This window comes from Carassius carassius, chromosome 18 (genome assembly GCF_963082965.1).
Source record: "Carassius carassius chromosome 18, fCarCar2.1, whole genome shotgun sequence".
NCBI lineage: Eukaryota > Metazoa > Chordata > Actinopteri > Cypriniformes > Cyprinidae > Carassius > Carassius carassius.
This window is the reverse complement of record NC_081772.1, coordinates 10135937-10150175: the sequence shown is the minus strand read 5'-3', so window position 1 is coordinate 10150175 and position 14239 is coordinate 10135937. Positions and strand designations below refer to the sequence as shown.

The 14239-nt window shown below is 35.8% G+C and overlaps 1 protein-coding gene across 2 annotated transcripts in view; it reads right to left on the bottom strand.

Annotated features, from left to right (window-relative positions):
* Positions 1-14239, bottom strand: part of LOC132092337 (NBAS subunit of NRZ tethering complex) — a 145556-nt gene that overhangs the window by 107200 nt on the left and 24117 nt on the right. For both annotated transcript variants that reach the window (XM_059498516.1, XM_059498517.1), the window contains exons 22-27: positions 11396-11482; positions 11167-11320; positions 5461-5646; positions 4526-4699; positions 3100-3233; positions 917-979 (exon numbers count right to left, since the gene is read on the bottom strand). In XM_059498516.1, coding sequence (XP_059354499.1) covers positions 917-979; positions 3100-3233; positions 4526-4699; positions 5461-5646; positions 11167-11320; positions 11396-11482 — 798 coding nt within the window. The remainder of the gene's footprint in view (positions 1-916; positions 980-3099; positions 3234-4525; positions 4700-5460; positions 5647-11166; positions 11321-11395; positions 11483-14239) is intronic.

Sequence of the window (14239 nt, the reverse complement as noted above, 5' to 3'; positions counted from 1 at the left end):
GAGGTCAAATGGAATATCTTCCCTATATATGGATTCACCTCTGGCATTCTTGAACTAATAATGTTGGCTAGGAAATAGAGTTTTAAATTTATAAACCTATATTAAACTAGTAAATAATTTAGAAATTAGAAATATAATATTGAACAAATAAATAATAGATGATATAAAATATTTAAAACAATATAAGCAATGTATATCATATGATTTGTTTAAAAGAAATGAAAACTCTAGATTTTTATTCAGCTAGGATGCATTCATTTAATCAAAAGTAAGAATAAAGACATTTTAAATATTACAAGATTTCTATTTCAAATAAATGCAGATCACGGTTTCCAAAAAACGATAACCGTTTTCAACATTTGTAATAAGAAATGTTACTTGTGCATCAAATCTGTAAATTATAATGATTTCTAAAGAATTGTGTAACGCTGAAGGCTAGAGTTATAGCAGCTTTGCTATCAAAGAAAAAAAAATTTTTTTTTTAAATATTAAACAGAACATTTTATTTTTGTAGCATTATTTCATAATATTACCGTTTTAGTATACATTTCATCACATACTAGCTTTAGTGTACATAAGAGACTTCCTTCGAAAACATTTAAAAATCTGACCAACCAAGTGAAAATGATGAAAGACTTTAATTACACTGAACGCTCGGTCATGTGTCAGAGACACTGAAGAGTGACATATCTGCTATGCAAATAAATGCAATTATAGCTAGATCTAAGTTCAGAGGATCATTTATACAACAGCAATATATCGCCAGCCCTAAACCCACTCTATGGTAAAACATTAAGGCATTAAAGACCTGACAGTATGACTTTCTATAAAGCTGCTTTGAAACCATGTGCATTGTAAAAAGCTCAAATAATACAAATACATTTGGCTTGACGGGACTCATTCGGGCTCTTCTTACCTCAAGTGTTTCTCAAGAATGTCCACCTGGTCATGCAAGGCTTTTGTAGAATCTGTCTCTGGTCTGGGAAAGAGAGAGAAGTAAACAAGATCAGAGATCAGCCATCTGAACACACACAGACTGCATTTATCCAAAGTCACTTTCAAGATTTTAACCTTCCATTATCTAATAATGTCACCAGGTCAGTGCTTCGGAACGTCAGTCATTCTGGTTATAAGCTTTTATATTTGTATTCTTTGTATAAAAAACATTGGTTATGGCGGCGTCTATGAATTCTAAATACTTGTTTTCTAATTGATCACCACATCTATTAGTATTAGGTCAGCATGCACTACAATAGCAAGTGGGCTAGCTAGCATTGTCCAGTTAGAATCTGGTCCCAAAAAGCATCTTTCTTCACAGACAGCCATATAACAGTAGCAGAATATTCTGACTAAATGAAATTGTTTGCTAGAAATAATTAAGCTGCAAATATTTAGTTAAATTACTGACAATATTTTAGCAACTGTACAACTGCCATTGAAATGGAACAATATAATACTTTTGTTAGGATTGTGTTTACGTGTGTTTTTTTTTTTTTTTTGCCGTGCCCTTTATGTGAACTTGAGCAGATTTCATGAGCAATTCTGCTTGAGAGTCCGGTTGCCATGGAGACAATGTCTGAATTGAAAAAAAAAAAAGTCTGAGTTTTGTTGCTGACAAAACTCAGACTTCTTAGGTCTAAACTAAACTCAGTATGTTGGCAATATTTCCCTAGGCTCTTTCCAAGTTTCGACATTTGACTAAAATGTTGTATGTTTTGTCGTAGTCTCAGTACTCCAATTCATCTCCTCATCCCACATCTGAATAGGATTCACAAACGCAAACACGTCTTTTCTTCAGTAGCAGCAAAAGATAACAAGATCAGCTCTGGAAAACCCCTAAAGCATTGATCCCAGGATAACAACTGAAGTGTAAAAGCACATTAGGGTCTGCAAAGCTACAGAGAGACTTTAAAGCAAAAGATTGACTTAAAGTGAGAATGAGGGGAAAAAACGGCAGATGGCATTTGTTGAAAGTATCAAAACTGTTTTAGCAGAACAATGTCAAACCCTCAGGATATAACCGATGCCAAATTTTGCAAATCACGTTATTTTTGGCATAAACGTGTTATTTTGTTGCTCCACAAGATCACAAAATCACGTGCTAGAAAAACATCAACCCTTTGCACAAATGCTAACACATCAAAGACTGTCCAAAGACTGCAGAAATGTATATTTAATAGCAATATAGGTGGTTGAGTGACAGGCCTCTCAGTCTCCAAGACATCTAAAGGCAGCAGGGATATAATAAGGAACGCTGAGATGTTTTGAGGGTTCACACTTTGAAGGCAGAAAGACACATGCTGTGCTAATAATGAGCTAATCAGGGGCTTACTAACAACTGTGCACATATGTGCTAATTGTGTCTGTGTATGTGTGTGTGTGTGTGTGTGTGTGTGTGTGTGTGTGTGTGTTTGACAGGGCTTTAGTGACAGCAGTGCCAGAACAAGTTTTGAAGTTGAGGGGTCAGTTCTAATAACCAGCTTTGAAAACACTTTGCATGAAGTGTCTTTAATCACTATGTACTTACATTTAAACTAATCATTCGATACAATGCTCTTATTTTGTACATGAAGGTTTTAAATGTAAATAAAATTAAACATTTAAAAGAATGAGGTCAGTAAGATTTTTTAATAAAAAAATAAATAAATAAAAAGAATCTTATTTCTCTGCATCTACTTGGAGTTGTGAAATATTACAATTTAAAATATCAATGTTTCGTTTTTATATATTTAAAAATGTAATTTATTACTGTGAGGCAAAGATTTTTTAGCAGCCATTATTTCTGTCTTCAGTGTCACATGATCTTTCAAAAATCAGTCTAACATGCTGATTTGGTGCTTAAGAAATATTTCTTACAAATATTAGTTGAAAATGGTTGTGTGGAAATTGCAGATGTGCTTTTTCAGGATTGGTTTATAAATATATGATTATTTGATGGTCTTTTGTAAAAATGACAATGACTTAATGCATCCTTACAAACAAACAAAAAAAACAATTGTACAGACCCCAAACATTTAAATGGTAGTGTAGAAAATTACTATCACAATATTTGAGTGAAAGACTTAATCAAAAAATGTGTTCCCAGTTGTGTGAGCTCACCCATATCCTCTCTGTGGTAGACATTCAAGTATATCATAGCAGAGTGCAAGCTGGTCATCTCTCTCACAGCTGTAGATACACTCTAATGCCACAGACATAAGCTGATCCGAATCTCCAATGACTTTTGGATGACACTGCAAGTAAAAAAAAAAAAAAAAAAAACATAATTGGCAATGTGTAAATTACTGGCAAAGTAAGAAGCGACCTATATAGCAATTTTGAGGATCACTGGCTTATTTGAATGTCTTTATAATGCTCAAAAATGCTGATTTTGAAACAACCAGCTTGTAAGCCTATATAACAGATCATAGCTTTGTATATAATCTATGAACTTCATATGAGGTTAATATTCAGCCATTTCATCTCATCTCTTCTCAGACAATAGTAACTCACGCATAGATGCAACTACAAGAACACTAAAATCATGTTAGCGTCTGGATTAGATTGGACATCATTTCACACAACATTGAATGTGCAAAGTCTGATTCACAGACAAACACAAACATACATGTACAATCTCATACACCTGATTTCTCTCCAACCACTTGAACCACTTTTCCCCCTGTGAGGGAAATTGATGCCTCAGGTCATACATTTTTATCATGGCCTAGTGAGACGGGATGTACATGTGTGTGTGTCTAAAGGCCTTTTGTGGCTTTGGACTCAGAATTGGAATGGCATCCCTCTTTTATGAGTGTATCTGTGTGTGTGACAAATTATTCAAATTACTTACATTTATTCATTTAGAAGCCGCTTTTATCCAAAGTGACTTATGAATAAGGAAAAGCACAAGCAATTCATCATGAAAGAGCAACAACATTAGTAGTGCCACACTACTGAAATTATTAAATCAGATCCGTACAGAATAATGCGATTTCTGAAAGTGTCTTTACAGCTCATACATGGGTCAAAAATATCTTTAATTAAATTAAGTGTCCAAAATGTGTCTATAAGGAATAGGAAGTATTCATGATTATGGTATCATGGATTTTGTTATTGCCTCAGGACATCCTCATAAGAGCATGTTTGTGTGTTGATTTACTGGCCAAATTTGTGAGCTAAATTTGAAAAAAGCTTGGGGGAATCTAGGAACACCAACAATAAGAAAAATAATAATAGATAATAAAAAATATACTTCATTATAAAATATACAAATGATAAATATTAACACTTATAATCAATTTAAATTAAATATTATATATAACATTATAAAAACTTAGTAATTGTATACAGTAAATAAATATATTTATAAAAGTGATATATATATATATATATATAACATTTACAGTTATTTTATAATCAATATGTTATTATTAATTAAATAATATACAACTGTTGGGTAGGGCGTAGAATAGGGTTGATCATTAGTATTGTATAAAACTGCTTTTGTTTGGACAGTCAAGCACATGTAAGTGGTTCAGCTTACGTCTGGCTTTGAGTGCTGGAACATTTTGAGTGGGAGTGTAAGATCATCTTTGGCGAGGGTGACCAGATATTCTCTGAGCAGAGCAGAGGCAGAGCCCACCCCCTGTCCCTCACAGCGGTGCAGGAACGGGACCATCCACTGGAATGAATTCCTTACATATCGATCCTCGCTGGACTAAAACAGAAAGAAATCGTGAAATACAACAGAGTCTGTAAATGACAGAAACATGATTTGCTTTCAGTAAACACAAAACGAGGAATTCTGAAGAATGTACTGGTTTCAGTTTTCAAAATTTCAATAAATAAGACGGAAGTCTCAAAAAGCTTAAAAAAAGAGTGTCCTTTTGCATGAAGAAATCATTCAGATCCTTTCTAAAGCTGTGTTTATCTCCTTTTATGTTCCACAGAACAAATGAAGTCTGCAACAACACAAGGGTGAGTAAAAGCTGACAGAATGTTCATTACTGATTGAATTGAGTATTCCCTCAGAAAACATTAAAAGTATCACTAGTAAACAGATGCTAAGATGGCGATTCACCCACTCACAGCATTTCTCCTTAAACGAGCAAATGAGTATTAAATCATTTTTAATGAAAGCATTAAATCCAAACAAGCCCGCTGGTTGTGCTTACTGCAGTCGTAATGAGACCAACCTTTGAAAACACAAATCTACACACACTCTAACAGAATCTCTCATTATCTCTAGTGCTCTTCAATGTAAAGAGCTGCCTAAATATGAAATTTGTATGACTTTTGAGCGAAACAGGGCTGATATGAGGTGTTTACAGAGCAGCTATTGACACTTCAGAAAAGAATAAAACATTATACTATGTCAGAACTACATATAGACTGCAGTGGTAAATGTGAACATAATAATACAAGTGTTGAACGAGGCTGTAGACAGCAAAACAAATAGAGCACAGCCTCAAAACATACATTTTTCATGAGGAGGCGGAGCTTGTCAATGTCCCTGAGCTGCTGGAGCTCCTTTAGTGTAAGACTCAGATCACATGACGTCTCGTACACCAGTGTCTCCATGGTAACCAGGTCGTCGCACAGCACCTCCAGCCCAGGAATGTTCTGCTCTTTTCCCAGACGCACCAGAGACAGAGCACAATCAACCTGTGTGGACCAGACAAAAGCATAAACAATCTAATAGAGATGCACAACATAAATATGAGGAAAGGGCTGCCTAATACACATTCAAATACGGAATATATTATTAAATTTTTTTATAATTTTTTTTTTTTTTTTGTAAAACGTTTTAATTTTTTTTATTTATTTTTTTTTTTTATTTTATTACCTCAAATTAAACTAAATTAAAAATGAAAAAAAAAATGTTTAGCATTTAATTTCAAGAAACAAAAATGTCTTTTTTGTGTGATTTTAATTTAGTTTCAGATAAAATGGCTAACATCATTCTACTTTTTTGACATTTTACTTAATTTAAAAAAAAATAAACTTGGGAAAATGTGGGAATAATTATGAGTAAAAACATATGAGCCATTTAATGATGAACACACTGCTGGTATCTTCGAAATCACACAGAACACTGTTGATGCTTTAAAAAAACACAGAAATCCATTAAAAGAGTGGGTACATTTTTTTCGTGTGAAAATCTATGAAACCTGTCAGATCACACCAACAGAGATGCAAAAATATAAAAAACCCTTAACAAATGCGTAAAAAGTAGAACCAGTCGATGAAATCCAACCCGCCTTAGCAGCCCATCAATACAGTTCACATCATGAGCTGACGATTGGTATTCCTCTACCAGTTGACAGGCAGGGCATGGAGCCAATCAATAGTGGATGCCTGCATAGAGGAAATGATTGCTGCTGTTTTTCACCTGGTAGGAACCAAAACCCATGACATTGGAGTTAACAAGAGCCAAACACCTCTGGAGCAATGCTGCCTTCACAACAACAACACGATACAACACTCCAATTACAAGCAATGCTGCTTAAAGAGATACTCCACCCCAAAATGAAATTTTGTCATTAATCACTTACCCCCATGTCGTTCTAAACCCATAAAAAGTTTAGTTCATCTTCAGAACACAATTTAAGATATTTTGGACGACAACCAGGAGGCTAGTGACTGTCCCACTGACTGCCAAGTAAATTGCACTGTCAAGGTCCAGAAAAGTATGAAAGACATCGTCACAATAGTCCATCTGGCATAAGTGGTTCAATCTGAATTTTATGAAGCGACAAGAATACTTTTTTACATGAAGAAAACAAGAATTACGACTTTATTCAAAAATGTTGTCCCTCCGCATCACTGTAGCACCATTTTTGAGAACATCCGCTGAACGCAAACTGTGTACGCTCTTCTGCTTGTCTGCCACAATACGTTTATAACTTGTATTTACGCTTTGATTTGAACAAAAACAGCACATCCGTGCACAGAAGAGCATGAAAAGTTTGTGTTCAGTGGATGTTCTCCAAAATGACGCTACGGTTATGCGGCGATACTGATGGTAGATGGACTATTCTGATGATGTCATTCATACTTTTCTGGACCTTAACAGTGCAATTTACTTGGCAGTCAATGGGACAGTCACAAGCCTACCGGTTTTTATCCAAAATATCTTAAATTAATAAAAGTTGTGGCCTAATGGTTAGAGAGTTGGACTTGTAACCCGAAGGTTGCAGGTTCAAGTCTCAGTGCTGGCAGGAGTCGTAGGTGGGGGGGAATGAATGAACAGCGCTCTCTTCCACCCTCAATACCCATGGCTGAAGTGCCCTTGAGCAAGGCACTGAACCCCCAGTTGCTGGATCTATAGCTGCCCACTGCTCCAGGTGTGCGTTCACAGTGTGTTCACTTCTCACTGCTGTGTGTGCACTTGGATGGGTTAAATGCTGATCACCAATTCCGAGTATGGGTTACCACACTTGGCAAATGTCAAGACTTTCACTTTAACTTAAATTGTGTTCCGAAGTCAAACTAAGCTTTTACGGGTTTAGAACGACCTGGACGTAAGTGAATAATGACAAAATGTACATTTTGGGATGGAGTAACCCTTTAACAGAACACTAAATCAGGATTAAAACCAGTACGTGTATTTACCTTACAAACAAATGATTGCAAACAGCACACCATTTGTTTAAGCACACCTGGCTTTGGTTGAACAAAGTTTTTATCTCTACAGTTGTGGCCAAAAGTTTTGAGAATTACATAAATATTGGAAATTGGAAAAGTTGCTGCTTAAGTTTTTATTATAGCAATTTGCATACTCCAGAATGTTATGAAGAGTGATCAGATGAATTGCATAGTCCTTCTTTGCCGTGAAAATTAACTTAATCCCAAAAAAACCTTTCCACTGTATTTCATTGCTGTCATTAAAGGACCTGCTGAGATCATTTCAGTAATCGTCTTGTTAACTCCAGTGAGAATGTTGACGAGCACAAGGCTGGAGATCATTATGTCAGGCTGATTGGGTTAAAATGGCAGACTTGGCATGTTAAAAGGAGGGTGATGCTTGAAATCATTGTTCTTCCATTGTTAACTATGGTGACCTGCAAAGAAACGCGTGCAGCCATCATTGCGTTGCATAAAAATGGCTTCACAGGCAAGGATATTGTGGCTACTAAGATTGCACCTAAATCAACAATTTATAGGATCATCAAGAACTTCAAGGAAAGAGGTTCAATTCTTGCAAAGAAGGCTTCAGGGCATCCAAGAAAGTCCAGCAAGCGCCAGGATCGTCTCCTAAAGAGGATTTAGCTGCGGGATCGGAGTGCCACCAGTGCAGAGCTTGCTCAGGAATGGCAGCAGGCAGGTGTGAGCGCATCTGCACGCACAGTGAGGCCAAGACTTTTGGAAGATGGCCTGGTGTCAAGAAGGGCAGCAAAGAAGCCACTTCTCTCCAAAAAAAACATCAGGGACAGATTGATCTTCTGCAGAAAGTATAGTGAATGGACTGCTGAGGACTGGGGCAAAGTAATATTCTCCGATGAAGCCCCTTTCCGATTGTTTGGGGCATCTGGAAAAAGGCTTGTCCGGAGAAGAAAAGGTGAGCGCTACCATCAGTCCTGTGTCATGCCAACAGTAAAGCATCCTGACACCATTCATGTGTGGTGTTGCTTCTCATCCAAGGGAGTGGGCTCACTCACAATTCTGCCCAAAAACACCGCCATGAATAAAGAATGGTACCAAAACACCCTCAAACAGCAACTTCTTCCAACAATCCAACAACAGTTTGGTGAAGAACAATGCATTTTCCAGCACGATGGAGCACCGTGCCATAAGGCAAAAGTGATAACTAAGTGGCTCGGGGACCAGAATGTTGAAATTTTGGGTCCATGGTCTGGAAACTCCCCAGATCTTAATCCCATTGAGAACTTGTGGTCAATCCATATGAAGCGGGTGGACAAACAAAAACCCACTAATTCTGACAAACTCCAAGAAGTGATTATGAAAGAATGGGTTGCTATTAGTCAGGATTTGGCCCAGAAGTTGATTGAGAGCATGCCCAGTCGAATTGCTTTTGTTGACAAAAGCCTTTGAAATGTATGAAGTGCTTGTAATTATATTTCAGTACATCACAGAAACATCTGAAACAAAGATCTAAAAGCAGTTTAGCAGCAAACTTTTTGAAAACTAATATTTATGTAATTCTCAAAACTTTTGGCCACGACTGTACATGCACAAACGTCCATCGTTCTCAGCCATTCTTCACTTGTCTCTAAGGACCAAGAGCGCAGATAAACAGATCTCACACACTTTCATTCCACTATATTTCTTTTTTTTTCTTTTTCAATCTGCTCCCAGGCAACGCCATCCTCCTCCCCTCACTTCACATGTCAAGTTCTCTCAGAACAGCCATTCTAAAGTTTGAGACAAAAAGTTTGAGACTAGTCATATAACTAAATTCAAATTCTTGTCCAAAAAAATACAATTATGGACATACAGGACGAAGGCCAAAATTGTTAACTTTAAATAAGACTTTATTTGGAATAACCAAAGTACTTCAGGTGGGATTACTACCAAAACATCTAGACTCCAATATCTTTCAAAATTAGAAAATATTATTTAAATTATTGCTCAATAGATGACTTTTGTAAAATATAAGCACATATTACAGTATAAGGTTCTTATGAACACATGATAACAAAAGGCAAGCTGTCTTTAAAGGGGGGGTACAATGGTGTTTTGTGTATTCAGAGTTGTTCACAGTATTAAAGAGATGGATTCTCATGCTAAACATGGCCAAAGTTGTAAAAAATAATTTAGAAGAATGACTGAGAATCTCTGTTTTGAAAATCTTACTTCCGGGTTGGTACAAGTTTCGGCTGTTCTTCAGTATTATAGCTCCGCTCACGGCACGCCTAAAGGAGCTTGGCTTTTTCCGGAAAGAATCGGAAAGCTGTATTTTTCTTTTACAAATATGATAAAACTAAAGACTTTTTGGATATATGAAGGATGCAGTACTACTCTATAGGTACTCAAGATTAACATGAGATTAGGTGAAACTGTGTATGTTATGTACCCTTTAAAACAAAAGGGGAAAAAAACTAAGTTTTTACGAAATGCATGTTTGCTTTTCGATTTAACTGCACTCAAAATCTTATGCTTAATATACAATGATAAAAATGATTCTGTGGTGAAGTAAATACTATGGAAAAACAAATGTAATTTCTATATTAAATTATTTAGTTGAGGCAAGAATAAAAAAATAAAATAAAATCAAGCTGAACTTATATACAGTATATATAGTAAATTTCGTTACAAAATCGTTTGTTATGCTTAGAAATGGTGTTTTACTGTTTTTGAGTTGTATTTACACTATTTTATGGTGGCTTTTGCTATTAGGTTTGGTAAATTTTCTACTCAAAATGACCCATTTGTACTCAAACACTAGCTGTCAGATTTTTACCGTCTTTGTATATTGTGTACCAAGTATTGAGGTCTCTGTGTTCAGTTAGGTATTAACTACACTGTGTAGACATACAATCTTAGACATACAAGTGTAACAAGCGGTCTACTGCCTTGTTTACTTAGATGTTTCCAAGGAAATCATATGCTTTAATAGCATGGTTTTTTGCAGTGCTACATTGTTGAGAGTATAGTTTACATATAGTTTATAGTTTTATAGTTAAGTAAGTAAAATGTACTTGTAAAAAGCATATTAAGTCGGGGTCTCACACTTTTGGAGCCCACTGTAATTGCAGCTTTTAGTAAAATAAAAAGCATTTGCCAAATTGCTTTTTTGTAGTTTTTTTTTAGAACTGTTCTTTTAGAGATATGTATCTAAAAAGAAAGAAAGAAAGAAAGACTATAAAAGTATGAAGGAAGGAAAGCACAGAAATACAGAAAAAGACAGGAGTTCAGAAGCTCAGTCTGGTCTCATAATGGTTCAGATATCTCTCCATTAGGAGCGTCCTCAGTGGACAGATACAGTGTTATCTAGTTCCACATTTGATCTCACAACACTAACAGCCCTCTGGGACAGCAGTAACTGTCACTCTGGAAGGAAGCAAATCTTCTGCGAGTCAGATGTGCATCTGTATGTGTATCGGAGGAGGTTGTTTGTTTTTCAGCCGGGTAAGGTGTCAGTCAAGTGAAAGTGCAAAAGAAAATGGTGTGCTTTGATCCATGTTTGAGTGTCAGTTTCTGTCAGTGTGTACACTTGTGTACCTGGTGGGAATTGCTCTCTATGTCCTGTGCCCTGGTCAGGTACCATTCAGTCAGCAGTGTGATGGAGGGTTTAGCACTACGAAACCTCTCTAGTTCTGGTTGTTCCTCAAATAAGAAGTGACAGTCATCCACTGGGTTGGGCTCCACCACTCCTCTAAAGAAAAGAACACACACAGTCATCAGTGATAAACAGAGATTTCAACCCCCACAAGCATCAGTGTGATTTTACCTGCACTCAGGAACTTCACACCAGTCCAAATCTCTGTGTCGGCTCTCCTCCCAAGGAATGAAAGCCAAATTACCCTTTTTATCCACACTAGAAAGAAAGAAAGAAAGAAAGAAAGAAAGAAAGAAAGAAAGAAAGAAAGAAAGAAAAAAGAGAAAATGAACCAACAACAGATTACTGTCACTAATTAAGCAAGGTTTATGCAATCAATAATGAGGCACCAAGATGAAAAATTATTGTTCAAAATAGAAAATTCAGGACACTAACCACAAATAATGTTGACTTTTTGAGGACAACTGAAATAGCAAGCCACTAACTAACCAACCAACCAAGAATGTAACTAAGAAAAAAAACTAACCACATTTGGTTTTTTTATTTCGAAGACAACATACACTTGTATAAATGACTTTTGTAACTAAAATAAGAAGAAAATAAATAAATAAATAAATAATGCTAATGATTATCCATGTGTATATATATATATATAGTGTTTGTGTGTGTGTGTGTGTGTGTGTGTGTGTGTGTGTGTGTGTGTGTGTGTGTGTGTGTGTGTGTGTGTGTGTGTGTGGATATATAGATAGGTGGATATAGTGAAGACTAAGACACAGTGAAGACTAATTCATTTACACAATGTATTTATTTATTGTAGTTTTGTCCTATTGCTTGTAATTAGTTTCTTGTTCTTATTTCATCACTGACTGTTAATGTATCTCCAGAGTTTTTTTTTTTATTTTTTTATTTTTTTATGATAATTTTCTTGTATTTGTTTGATATTGACATTAGTGAGAAGGATTGTGAAAATTCTATGCTATCAAATTTTAATATCATAAAAAATCCTTATTCAAAAGAAAAAAGATATCGTTATCGAGATATAAAATTTCTCATATCATGATATTAGATTTTGGTCATATTCCTACAACCAACTAACAAACTCAATAACTAACCAACAAACTAATTCTTGATGCCCAATTCAAACTTTGAAAGCCTGTTGAGGACCAACTCTAAAATAGTTCTAAACCTAATTAAACTTCACAAGAACACTCTCAAACTAAAATGTCAGAAATAACAAGCTGATTCGGAAGTCACACTGAAAAAAAAACACATTTTAGAGATGACAAAATGCATTAGTCATCAGAGTTAATGTATCTGACTCTATTGAGCCCCTTCTTAAACAGAGCTACACATGTTAGTAGGCTGGAAATGGACAATGAAAATGGAACAAATAACAACCTATAAAATGCTAACAATGGGATGTAGTTTGTCCAGTTGGCCATTTTTAAGACTGAAAAGCACAATTATGTTTCTCACACATACAGTATACACACACTCCTTCCCAAATGAGACAACTACTTTTATAGAAAAAAAGCAAGGTCATGCATGTGCACACAATAGATTGCTACCTTCCAAACACAACTCGTAAGCCTAACATTCAGACCAGTAAGAATCCCAGCTATAAAACTAATAAGACTTTTACACACAGTCCAGTTCAATGGATCCTGATCTGAGGCCTTAAACAAAGCAAATAAAATACTTGTACAAAACAGAAAAATTGGTGACCAGTGGGCCAAAAACGGAATATCAAAATGTGAATTTTATATTACCATGAAATGTAAAATTTGTTTCGTTTAATAAATGTAATACATTTTCAAATCTTAAAAGGATTATATTAAATTAACTTGAACGTTAAATTCACTATTTTACACATATGCAACTGTAACCGAAAGTCACAAAGAAAACTTAATTTGGCTGTTTCTTTCCAGCAGAGGCGGCAGATGGCGAGAGACTACTGGTGCGGCGAGAGTCCTGCAGCAGCGCTGTTAGCACTCGCAGGCTTCCGGCCTCCAGCTGCTGAGCTGTGATGGATGTTCACTGCAGAGGCGACTGACCTCCATAAGAGAGAATGGGCGGAAGGAGGGCGACCGGATCCAATATACTAAATCTATTATGTCACCCCCATTACTGGAACATTAGGGGGGTTGCAAATGCCCTTACTCCGTGTGTCTCTGTCTTAACACACACAAACCTGTCCACTAAATCAGTGCACTCCCATACACACATACAACAAAGTGTGTTTAACCAAACAAAAACATTGCTAGATTACAATATGTAAAAAACAGAGCAGCAAAAGCTCTTACCAAGTTCTCATCTCAGTTCTGTTTTGATACTTTTCGTGTATATATTTAGAGCGAGCAATTACATCAGTCTTTCTTGTCTGAGTTCTGAGGGTGTCAAAAGAGACAGCACAATTTTAGAGTGTCATCGGCAAACAAGATCTATGCGAAATCCCTAAGGATGTCTTAACCGACGCCACAAAAGCGTTCACCATATTAGCACTTTCAAAGCTGCAAAATCTCATTTATTCTAGCTCAACTATGAAGTGAAATGGAAATTAAAGCTAAACTGAAGTCTATTTTTAAGACTGCTCTCAAAAGATGTCGTTCAACGTAATTATGACAAGTCATTCATGTAATACTACGGATGTTACATACACATGTAATTAAATACACGTAATTAAAAACTATAATAAATTGGAAAACAGCTATTTTAAATTGTAATATTTCACAATATTTCAGTGTATTTATTCTGCATTTTTTTATGAATTCGGATATACAGGCAAGGCAGCCTTGTTGATCTTAAGAGACTTACCATAAAAATAGTACCAACCTTAAACTTTTGAACGATTGTGTACATATTCCTTCAGTGTTTATTTTTAGTATTTTTGGCCCACAGCCAGCAGGTTACTTCACAGCCTGCAGTTATTTCATAATCTTAAAGTCTTAAAGACTAAAGAGCAGATGGAAAAGGTGCACTGCAAAATGTCTCATTTACATAACCAACCTGTTTAAA